The sequence below is a fragment of the Heterodontus francisci genome, chromosome 45 (genome assembly GCF_036365525.1).
Source record: "Heterodontus francisci isolate sHetFra1 chromosome 45, sHetFra1.hap1, whole genome shotgun sequence".
Taxonomy (NCBI): domain Eukaryota; kingdom Metazoa; phylum Chordata; class Chondrichthyes; order Heterodontiformes; family Heterodontidae; genus Heterodontus; species Heterodontus francisci.
The window spans coordinates 13,601,139-13,613,891 of NC_090415.1; the positions used below are offsets into that span (position 1 = coordinate 13,601,139).

A 12,753-nucleotide genomic window follows, 5' to 3' on the forward strand; every position below is an offset into this window, starting at 1 on the left:
TGCGGACGGCCAGCTGCAGGTGTCTGGGGATGATACGGGTCTTCTTGTTGTCCCGGGCCGCGTTGCCGGCCAGCTCGAGGATTTCAGCTGTCAGATACTCGAGCACAGCAGCCAGATAGACCGGGGCTCCGGCACCCACCCGCTCAGCATAGTTGCCCTTTTTAAGGAACCTGTGAACACGGCCCACCGGGAACTGTAGTCCAGCTCGGGAGGAGCGGGACTTGGCCTTGGACCGAGCTTTACCACTGGTCTTCCCTCTTCCAGACATTTCCACAATCTCACAAGCACTTTCACGAAGAATGTTGAGATCCGCCCACATTCCTCCTCCTTGTACCTTCTGGAGGAATGGAGTGGTGGGCACTGCTGATTGGTCACTCTGCTCGGTGCTCTTCATGTAACCAATCGGAGAGCTGCTGAATTCACCAATCAGGAGACGCCAAGGAGATGAGGGCGGAAAATAACGGCGCCAAATTGTCAGACTGCAACCGATTTTTCAAATTTGAAAAGCCCGCCAATATATTGGGGCGGCTTCAATATAGAATATAACATTTATAGTTCTTTTTTTACGGTTAAATCAATAAAACCTTTTTCATATTGTGTTATTCTATATTTGGTAACAAGTTCCAGATTGGCTTTTACATTCTGACATCTATTCGGGTTCACTCTCTGTCCTTTTTAAAACCAGCGAGCAGAAAGTCTCTTTCACAACATTCTCCAACCGGGCACATTTCATGTCAATTTTCATAATAATACCGCATCACTGATGAACGATTGTTTGTTATTCGTGGGAGACAACAGCGGAGTGTAGATTTTCAGTGTCAGGTGTCAGCGTGTGAGACGGAGGGTTCCGACACCACCGGGGGTTCCAGATAATGTAATTATTAATTTTTGAGGTCAAATTTGAACTAGGGAAATTAGTGACTGCGAACTGATGTATGTGCGTTAAATCAGCTTTTATTGTCGAAATACAGAAAAGGGGCCGAATATGAACACGTCCGAGGACAAACCTCACAAATGGTCAGTGGCCAGTAATTTATGTCCGGGACATTATTAGTTAGAGACAGAAAGATCGCACGGGCAGTGAAACTGCATTAACCAGAATCTATGGGAGTAAAACAGAGATCACAAAGGCAAGGACACTTGATATATAAATCAATACAAGTCGATACTATACAATGTTGTAGCTTTTTCAGAGAAGTTGTGGGTGGCTCTTAAAAGAGCCTTTTTGTGTTTTGGGTGTGTTTTAGTACATTGCGGATATTTACTTGGAGCTGGTGTACTTGGTGACCGCCTTTGTACCTTCCGACACGGCGTGTTTGGCCAGCTCCCCGGGCAGCAGCAGGCGCACGGCGGTCTGGATCTCCCGGGAGCTGATAGTCCTGCGTTTGTTGTAATGGGCCAGGCGGGAAGCCTCACGGGCGATTCGCTCGAAAATATCATTCACAAACGAATTCATGATGCTCATGGCCTTGGAGGAGATGCCGGTGTCAGGGTGAACCTGCTTCATCACTTTGTACACGTAGATGGAGTAACTTTCTTTCCTGGATCTTCTCCGTTTCTTGCTGCCCTTCACTGGCGCCTTCTTCAGAACTTTCTTGGCACCCTTCTTGGAAGGTGCTGCAGTTTTCTTCTCGTCAACCATGATCACGATCAACTTCAGACACAGAATAACCGAAATTTCACTCCAGGCTCGCATTTTATAGACATCCCCTGAACCCTATGCTAATGAAGGATGGGAGAAGGCCATGTTCATGATTGGCTGGTTTACAATGATGTCACTGCCTGATGTTCTGTATCTATCTGATTGGGTGTCTAAAGTAACCAATGACATTTTGTGCTTCTCACAGCCACAAACTGTCGCAGCAGTCAGATCGTCCAAACCCCTTTGCCCGCCCTTATCCATCTACATCAGTGACTTTCTGAGTCCCTCTTCCTCATCAACCATTTCTATTTTGCTAGTACGAACTCGTCTCTTTTTTCACTCTCTATAGTTCCCTTCCTTATCAGGATGTAGCGCCCCTCTGCACTTCCGTCCATCAACAGGACCGAATCGTCCAGTATAGTGAGTGTCAGAGTGGGACAAATGCGAGCATTGAAGTGCAAGTTCTTATCTCCATGTAGCGTGCCAAATAAGGTTGGTCAGCTGCAGTCACAAGTAACCACATGAAAGATTGAGATGACAGCGCTTCTGATATGTCTTCCTTTTTCCTCAACCGAGGATACCCTTGTCCGCACTTTCCACCCCATCAGCCACCACATCCAAAGAATCATCCTCCGCCATTTCTGCCACCTCCAGCGTGATGCCACTACCAAATGCATCTTCCCCTCCCTTCCCCTGTCAGCATTCCGAAGGGATCATTCCCTCTGCGACACCCTGGTCCACTCCTCCATTACCCCCACCACCTTGTCCCCTTCCCACGTCACCTTCCCCTGCAAACACAGGAGGTGTAATACCTGCCCCTTTACCTCCTCTCTTCTCACAATCCCAGGCCCCAAACACTCCTTTCAAGTGAAGCAGCGATTTACTTGTACTTCTTTCAATTTAGTATACTGTATTCGCTGCTCACAATGTGGTCTCCGCTACATTGGGGAGACCAAACGCATACTGGGTGACCGCTTTACACAACACTTCTGCTCAGTCTGAACGCATGACCCCGAGCTTCCGGTTGCTTGTCATTTCAACACTCCCCCCTGCTCTCATGCTCATATCTCAGTCCTGGGATTGCTGCAGTGTTCCAGGGAACATCAACGCAAGCTCGAGGAACAGGATCTCATTTACTGATTAGGCACAATACAGCCTGCCAGACTGAATATTGAGTTCAATAATTTCAGAGCATGACGGGCCCCCCATTTTACTTTTATTTTTAGTTATTCTATCTTATTTATATTTATTTTTCTGTTTATTTTATTTTATATCATCTTAGTTGGTACAGTTTGCTTACCCACTTTTTTTTCCATGTTGTACTTGTGGCTATTCAAATTTCATCCATTAACACCCTATCTGTACTAATGCTTTGTCTTTCAACACGCTATTAACATAATGTTTGCCTTTGCTCCATGACCTTCTGGTCAGCTATTCTGTGACGTTGTCCTTTCTGCACCTTCTCCTTTGTTATCTCATGCCCCACCCCCGCTTTACTTGCTTAAAACATTTCACATTTCTAATATTTACCAGTTCTGAAGAAGGGCAACTGACCTGAAACGTTAACTCTGCTTCTCTCTCCACAGATGCTGCCAAACCAGCTGAGTTTATACAGCATTTCTTGTTATTATGAAAGATTGAGATCGTGACCATTACATATTTCTGGCTGAAACTAGGCGAGGCAAGGGAACTTATTATTACTGGCGACAAATATTCAGGAAAGATAGGTCTGAAAAATATGGAGGGTTGTGCAGTGGAAGGAATTGATCAAATATAATATGATAACACTGGCAGGGATGATGTTTCTGAGGTGTTAACAAAATAATCTATTTGGTCATATATGCGGAATATGGCAGGAGGAAATGCATGGACATTCTGGGTCGCGAAATATTTGTCCTTCCCTGCAGGACATGTGAGTGTGGGATTCATTCTGTGCCCATCAGTATGTGATATTTACCTGTGGCTTTTACTCCATATCTGTCAATCTATGGTCAATGATTTGGTGATTTCATTCAATAATTTGAATCTTCAATAGGTGATTGTTTTTTTTTTATTCTCCGTAACATTCAGTTTCTAAATGGGTGATGATGGGTTTTGTTCTGTGAGCGTGGGTTTTGTTATGTATCTGTTAATATCTGATTTTGGAGTCTGGGCATTTCTCTATCTGTCAATTTCTGAATTGTGAATTTGGATTTTAATCTGCACCTGTCAGTTTCTGGTATGAAAGGTTGTTTGATTTTGTCTCTGTACCTGTTAGTAAGTGACATTTTTGTGTAGCTTTACACAGCACATGTTAATTGATGACACACCAGCGTTGTTTTCACTCGACATGTCAGTCTCTGGTTTGGAGGCCTCACCTGTGTTCTGTATCCATCAGATGTCTACATATGAGGGTGGGTTTTAACCCATTTCTTTAAATCTGTTGTATGTAAGTACTGTTTATTATCTGTATCTGTATGTTTCTGATGAACGAATGTGGACTGTATCGCATCCCTGTCAGTGGTTCATTAAGAGATATTTTACAAGGTACCTGCCCGTTCTGATATGTGAGTATGGGTTGTGATCTACATCTGGCCGTTTCTGGTACGAGACATTAGCATTGTTTTCACTCTGTGTACGTTTGCCTCAAGTGTCAGAAGCTGGGTTTCGTCGTACATCTCATTCTCTGCTGTATGATTGTGGATTTACATCTGTACAAGTTAGTTTCTGATACGGGCGTGTGAATTTTATTCTGTATGCCAATTTCTGGTATGTGAGTGTGTGTTTTTTCTGTCCTGTCACTTTCTGTTGAACTGTATGATGGATTCGCTTTGGATCTGTGAATTTCTGCTATGTGAATGTTGGCTTTCCTTTACATTTGTCATAGAGTTATACAGCACAGAAACAGGCCTTTTGGCCCATTGTGTCTCTGCCTCCCATCAAGCATGAATCTATTCGAATCACATTTTCCAGCACTTGGCCCATGGTCTTGTATGCTATGACGTTTCAAGTGTTCATCTAAATCCTTCTCAAATGCTATGAGGGGTCCTGACTCTACCAGCCCTTCAGGTAGTGTGTTCCAGATTCCAACCACAGTCTGGGTGAAATATTTTCTCCTCAAGTCCCCTCTAAACCTGCTGCCCATTACTTAAATCTATCTCCCCTGGTTGTTGATCCCTCCACTGAGGGAACGTTTTCTTCCTATCTGTACTATCAATGTCCCGTGTAATTTTGTATACCTCAATCAGTTCCCCCCTCAGCCTTCTCTGCTCCAAGGAAAACAACCCGAGCCTATCCAGTCTCTCTTCATAACTGAAATGCCACAGCCCAGGAAACATCCTGATGAATCTCCTCTGCATGCTCTCCATTGCAATCACGTCCTTCCTTTGGTGAGTTGACAAGAACTGTACACAGTACTCCAGCTGTGGCCTAACTAGCATTTCATTCAGCTCCCTCATAACCTCCCTGCTCTTATATTCTCATTCTCTGGTATTTGAGTTTGTGTCTTTTTATTCTGGTTAGCTGTCACACTCACTTCTCTGAAGTAAACATCTTATGAACCGTCTCCAACACATTTACTTCCTTTATTAAATAAGGAGACCAAAACTGCACACAGTATTCTAGATGTGGTCTCACCAATGCCCTGTATAACTGAAGTATAACGTGATTATTGTCATTTTCAATTCCTCACGTAATACTGGATAGCATTCCATTTGCCTTCCTTCTGTCTTGCTGTAACTGCACACTAACTTTTTTGACTCATGCACTAGAACACCTAGATCCCTCTCCAGAATTCTGCAGTCGCTCAGCACTGAAATATTTTTAAATCTTCCTGACAAAGTGAACAACTTCCCATTTTCTCACATTGTACATCATCTGCCAGATTTCTGCCCACTCACTCAACCTACATATATCAGTCTTCAACTTCCTTATGTCCTCTTCACAACATACATTCCGACCTATCTTTGTTTCATCTGCAAATTTAGCTGCCATGTCATCACTCCCCTCATCTACGTCATTGATATAAATTGTAAAAAGTTGAGGCCCCAGCACTCGTCACATCCTGCCAATCAGAAAAGGACCCATTTCTGCATTCTGTGTGTTCTGCCAGCCAGTCAATCTTCTATCCATGCCAATATGTTACCCATGAACTCCTACTTTGCACAATCACCTTTTATGTGGCACCTTGTCAAATGCCTTCTGGAAATCCAAGTACTGTCTGTCAACCGGGTTCCCCTTTATCCACAGTGCATGTTAGTCCTTCAAGGAACTTCAATAAATAGGTTAAACATGATTTCCCCTTCACAAAACCATGCAGACTATTCCTGATGACCTTATGTTTCTCAAAATGCCCAGCTATAGCCTCCTCATTGATCAATTCTACCACCTTCCTCATGACAGGTGTCAAGCTAACTGGCCTATAGCTAATGTTAACTCTGCATCTCTCTCCACAGATGCTGCCAGACCTGCTGAGTATTTCCAGCATTTCTTGTTTCTGTTTCAAATTTCCAGCATCTGCAGTATTTTGCTTTTATATTACTATAGTTACCCTTTCTCTGCCTCCACACCTTCTCGAATAGAGGGATTATATTTTCTACTTTCCAGTCTGATGTCACCTTTCCAGAATCTTACGAATTTTGAAAAATTAACACCACCAAATCTATTACTTCCGTAGCCACCATTTTGAAACTCCTAGGATGAAGCCCATCGGGATCTGTGGACTTGTCAGCCCGTTGCTCCATCACTTTACTCAGTACCACTTCCCTGGTGATTGTAATTTCAACAAGTTCCTCTCTTCCATCCACCTCCTGATTTACAGCTATGATGGGAATGTTTTTTGTATATGCAACAGTGAAGATAGAAGCATTTTTTAATGTACATTTCTTCTGTCATTTCCTTATTCTCAACCTTTAACTCCTAATTTTCATTCTCTAGAGGACCCACACTCAATTTACTTACACTTTTCCTTTTCTAATACCTGTGGAAACTCTTGCTATCTGTTTTTAGATTTCTCACTAGCTTACACCCATGCTCTAATTTATTTTTTTCCTGATTAACCTTTTAGTCATTCTCTGCCATTCTATATATTATGACCAATCATCTGACCTGCCACTCATCTTTGCTCAATTATATGCTTTTTCATTCAGTTTGATGCCTTCCTTAACTTCTTTAATCAACCATGGATGGGGGATCCTCCCCTTGGAATTTTTCTTTATAGTAGGGATATCCTTATTTTGAGTATTCTGAAATATCCACTTAAATGTCTGCCACTGCTTCTCTATTGAACTATCTCAAAGAACAAAGAACAAAGAAAATTACAGCACAGGAACAGGCCCTTCGGCCCTCCAAGCCTACGCCGATCCAAATCCTCTATCTAAACCTGTCGCCTATTCTCTAAGGGTCTGTATCTCTTTACTCCCTGCCCGTTCATGTATCTGTCTAGATACATCTTAAAAGATGCTATCGTGCCCGCGTCGACCACCTCTGCTGGCAATGCGTTCCATGCACCCACCACCCTCTGCGTAAAGAACTTTCCAAGCATATCCCCCCTAAACTTTTCCCCTTTCACTTTGAACTCATGTCCCCTTGTAATTGAATCCCCCACTCTGGGGAAAAAGCTTCTTGCTATCCACCCTGTCTATACCTCTCATGATTTTGTACACCTCAATCAGGTCCCCCCTCAACCTCCGTCTTTCTAATGAAAATAATCCTAATCTACTCAACCTCTCTTCATAGCTAGCGCCCTCTATACCAGGCAACATCCTGGTGAACCTCCTCTGCACCCTCTCCAAAGCATCCACATCCTTTTGGTAATGTGGCGACCAGAACTGCACGCGGTATTCCAAATGTGGCCGAACCAAAGTCCTATACAACTGTTACATGACCTGCCAACTTTTGTACTTAATACCCCGTCCGATGAAGGAAAGCATGCCGTGTGCCTTCTTGACCAGTCTATTGACCTGCGTTGCCACCTTCAGGGAACAGTGGACCTGAACACCCAAATCTCTCTGCACATCAATTATCCCCAGGACTTTTCCATTTACTGTACAGTTTATTCTTGAATTGGATCTTCCAAAATGCATCACCTCGCATTTGCCCTGATTGAACTCCATCTGCCATTTCTCTGCCCAACTCTCCAGTCTATCTATATTGTGCTGTATTCTCTGACAGTCCCCTTCACTATCTGCTACTCCACCAATCTTAGTGTCGTCTGCAAACTTGCTAATCAGACCTCCTATACTTTCCTCCAAATCATTTATGTATATCACAAACAACAATGGTCCCAGCACGGATCCCTGTGGAACACCACTGGTCACACATCTCCATTTTGAGAAACTGCCTTCCACTGCTACTCTCTGTCTCCTGTTGCCCAGCCAGTTCTTTATCCATCTAGCTAGTACACCTTGGACCCCATGCGCCTTCACTTTCTCCATCAGCCTACCATGGGGAACCTTATCAAACGCCTTACTGAAGTCCATGTATACGACATCTAAGCCCTTCCCTCATCAATCAACTTTGTCACTTCCTCAAAGAATTCTATTAAGTTGGTAAGACATGACCTTCCCTGCACAAAACCATGTTGCCTATCACTGATAAGCCCATTTTCTTCCAGATGGGAATAGATCCTATCCCTCAGTATCTTCTCCAGCAGCTTTCCTACCACTGACGTCAGGCTCACTGGTCTATAATTACCTGGATTATCCCTGCTACCCTTCTTAAACAAGGGGACAACATTAGCAATTCTCCAGTCCTCTGGGACCTCACCCGTGTTTAAGGATGTTGCAAAGATATCTGTTAAGGCCCCAACTATTTCCTCTCTCGCTTCCCACAGCAACCTGTGATAGATCCCATCCGGACCTGGGGACTTGTCCACCTTAATGCCTTTTAGAATACCCAACATTTCCTCCCTCCTTGTGCCGACTTGACCGAGAGTAATCAAACATCTGTCCCTAACCTCAACATCCGTCATGTCCCTCTCCTCGGTGAATACCGATGCAAAGTACTCGTTTAGAATCTCACCCATTTTCTCTGACTCCACGCATAACTTTCCTCCTTTGTCCTTGAGTGGGCCAATCCTTTCTCTAGTTACCCTCTTGCTCCTTCTATATGAATAAAAGGCTTTGGGATTTTCCTTAACCCTGTTTGCTAAAGATATTTCATGACCCCTTTTAGCCCTCTTAATTCCTCGTTTCAGATTGCGCCTACAATCCCGATATTCTTTCAAAGCTTCGTCTTTCTTCAGCCGCCTAGACCTTATGTATGCTTCCTTTTTCCTCTTCGCTAGTCTCACAATTTCACCTGTCATCCATGGTTCCCTAATCTTGCCATTTCTATCCCTCATTTTCACAGGAACATGTCTCTCCTGCATGCTAATCAACCTCTCTTTAAAAGCCTCCCACATCTCAAATGTGGATTTACCTTCAAACAGCTGCTCCCAATCTACATTCCCCAGCTCCTGCCGAATTTTGGTGTAGTTGGCCTTGCCCCAATTTAGCACTCTTCCTTTAGGACCACTCTCGTCTCCTGGCCCAGTAACCCAGTTCACTTCAGCCAGCTCAGCTTTCGTGCCCACATATCTGCCCTTATTTAAGTTTAAAATACTAGTCTTACATCCACTTCTCTCATTTTCAAACTGGATGCAAACCTCAATCATATTGTGATCATTGCTACCAAGAGGTGCATATACTCTGAGGTCATTAATTAATCCTGTCAAATTACACAGTACCAAGTCTAATATAACCTGCTCACTGGATGGTTCTAGAAGATACTGCTCAAAGAAACTACTTCGAAAGCATTCTATGAACTCCTCATACCGGCTTCTATTACCAATCTGATTTTTTCCAGTTTTTATGAAGATTAAAATCACCCATGATTATTTCCATCTCTTTATCACAAGCACCCATTAGTTATTCTTGTAGACTTCATCCTACATTGTGATTACTGTCTGCGGGCCTGTAGACTACTCCCACTAGTGCCTTTTTTCCCTGACTGTTCCTCATCTCCAGCCAAACCAATTCTACATACTGATCTCCTGAACCAAGGACATGTCCAAATATTGCACTGATGCCAATCTTGATTAACAGTGCCACCCCTCCAACTTTACCTAGCTTCCTGTTCTTCTTGAATGTTTCACACCCCTCAATATTGAGGACACAATCCTTGTCATCCTGCAGCCATGTCTCCATAATGGCTATTAGATCATATTTATTTCCTTCAACATGTGCTATCAGTTTCTTTACTTTGTTATGAATGCTCTGTGCATTCACATACAGAGCCTTTAGTTTTATCTTTTTGTTATCTTTGTAACATCTAGTGTTGACTGTTGGTCAGCTCTTAGTTTTTTTTCCTCTGTGTCCCTTCCTGCCATTCTCTGGCCTTCATTTCCCCGGTTACTATTCTGTTTTCCTGCCTTGACTCTATCCCTTGATTTGTTACATCTGCTAAAGCTTGTTCCTCTACCCCTTTGTTTAGATCAAGTAACTCTCTACATCCCTAGTTATACGGTTTGCTCGAACACTGGTCCCAGTTTGGCTCAGGTATAAACTGTCCGAACGGTACAGCCTCCACTTTCCCTAGTACTGGTGCCAGTGCCCCACAAACTGAACCTGACTTCTCCCACACCAGTCTTGGTGGGTGTAAGTTTCACTGTATATCTCTCAATCCCTAGTCTACAATTTACCTCTGTCATTTTGGGATTTTGAGTGTGGCTTTATCTGTACCTGTCAGTTTGTTTTGTGTGAGTAACATCTAATTCTGTACCTTTCAGCTTTTGGTGTGTGTGTGTTCTGGCTTGTACTTTGTCCCCATCAGTATATGATATGTGAGTGTGGATTTGACAGTTAATATTACATTCTTGTGTATATGAGTGGGAGTTCACACTTTATCTTTGATTGTCTAGTAGCCAATTTAAGGTTTAACCTGCGCCCTTAAATGTCTCATGTGTAGCTGTGGTTTTTAACCTGTCTCTGTCACTGTCTGATATAAGAGTAAGGGTTTCAGTCTGGTTTTTGAGTGTGGAATTTACACCACATCTCTACATTCTCTCGGATGTGAATGTGATTTGTAATCTGTACATGCCAGTTTCTGACATGTGGCTGTGAGGTTTACTTTGTACATTGTCTTTCTCTGATATGTGACTGACAATTTTATTCTGAACTTGTCAGTTTATTTTCTGTCTGTGTGAGTTTTAACCTGTATCTGTCAGTGTCTGATATCTGAATCTTCTTAATTATGTTTGTGTTGCTCTGTATCTGTCAGTGTCTGAAGTGCAATTGTCAGGTTTACTTTGTACCTGTCAGTGTCTGTTGTGGATGAGAGAGTTTCACTCTCTAACTGTTAACTTCTTGCAATTCATTATTGATTTCACTCTGTGTTTGTCAGTCTCTGGTAGTTAAGTACGGCATTTATACTGTATCTCCTAATTTCTGATATGTGAATGTAGATATTAATGTGTACCTGTTGGTTTCTCCTATGAGAGTCTGGGCTAAAATCAGTTTCTGCCAGTTTCTCATATGTGAGGGTGGCATTTATTCAGTACCTGTTACTGTCTGAATTGTGAGAAGGTTTTAATCTTTCTCTGTCAGTTGCTGGTATGTGAATGTGGGTTTATTTTGGATCTTTCAATTTTTGGAATTTGAGTCTGTGCTTTACCCTATACCTGTTTGTTTCTGTTAAGTGAATGAGGGATTAAATCTGTACCTGCGCATTGATAGTAAATGAATGTAGTTTTTAGTCTGTATCTGTCAGTTTATGAAAAATGAAGGTGGTTTTATTTCTCTGTCTGCCAGATTCTGATATGTGACTGTTGTTTTATTCTGTACCTGTTATTTTCTGGGATATGATTGCAGTTTTTGATCTGTATCTGTCAGTTTCTATTACTTGAGTGAGTTTTACTTTGCACCAGTTGTCTTCTGGTATGTGTGTATCGGTTTTAAGCTGCACCAGTAAAGTTAAGGTAATATAGTGTGGGTTGATTCTGTATCTTTCAAACTCTAGTGTGTGACATGGGGCCTTTTTCTGAATCTGTCGATTTCTGCTCTGTAACTGTAAGTTTTAATCTGCAACTTACAGTTCCTGATAGGTGTGTGAGCACATTTTCTTTTCTTCTGCAGCTATCAACGTCTAGTACAGAGGATGTGTGTTATTCTTATCTTTCAATTTCTATCATTGAAGAATTGCTTTTCCTTTGAACATCTCAGTCTCTGCAACGTGTCCATGGGTTTTACATGGTAACTGTCTGTCTCTGTTAAGTGATTCTCAATCTGGCAGTCTCTTGCATGTGAGTGGTTTTATTTTCTTCTCTGTAGCTGTCTGTTTCCCTTCAGTGGCTGGAGGTTTTAATCTTTACTTAAACTCTTTAATAATTTGTAAATGTGAATTTCACTCTGTGTCTGTCTGTTTACGTTCTATGAATTTTGTAAACATCAGTTTCAGGCATGTGAGGGTGAGATTCACTGTCTCCAGGATGCACCCTCTTGTGAGATTGACAGAGTGCCTTTTAATCTGATAGTGGGTTCTGCTTTTGAACTTTACCTAATTTTCAGCAGTATTGAGTTGGAATTGATTGGATACAATGTCTGTCTCTTCTGCTTTGTTTGATTGCTGAATTGGAAATGTGTCTCTGAACTTGGGATCAGTGAGAGTTTGACTACATCTGCTCCTTGTGACTATGGCATGAACTGAAGGCCTATGGGAGTGGTACTGTACCTTGTCTGTGATGGAAGGAGCCGACTGCACTTTCCCTTGTTCCTGGGAATCATCACATTCATTCTGCTCCCTTGAACTATTCACCGACAGTAAGGAAGAAAACTATGTATGGTAAGTCACGAGCAGTTGAGGTGGAAGCTAGAAAAGAGATTAATGTAACATTTCAATTAATAACCATTATGACTAATCACAAATGCTAACCAAAAATACAAAGAATATCACTGTCTGATTCCACTGCAGCTCTCAGCATCTGCTGACGAGGTGTCTTGGCAGTTTCACAGCAATTTTGGGACATCCAGAAACAAGCCAACATCTACACTGCTCCAAGGTTGGAACGACCTGATCGAGCAGGGATATTTGTGCAGGTCAGGTTTCTATTTCCATCTGGCATTATAATATAATAACCTAAGAACTAGGAGCAGGAG

General features: G+C 42.5%; 1 protein-coding gene across 1 annotated transcript; it reads right to left on the minus strand.

Moving 5' to 3' along the window:
• Positions 1 to 1,032: 1,032 nt before the first annotated feature.
• LOC137356331 (histone H2B 7-like) lies at positions 1,033 to 1,642 on the minus strand. Its single transcript, XM_068022209.1, has one exon. It carries the CDS (start codon positions 1,640 to 1,642, stop codon positions 1,262 to 1,264), a length of 381 nt encoding a protein of 126 aa, XP_067878310.1. The 3' UTR covers positions 1,033 to 1,261.
• Between the last annotated feature and the right edge of the window lie 11,111 nt (positions 1,643 to 12,753).

Excerpts from the sequence above, each read along its gene's own strand:
- LOC137356331 (XM_068022209.1), bottom strand. The coding sequence starts at position 1,642 with ATGGTTGACGAGAAGAAAACTGCAGCACCTTCCAAGAAGGGTGCCAAG.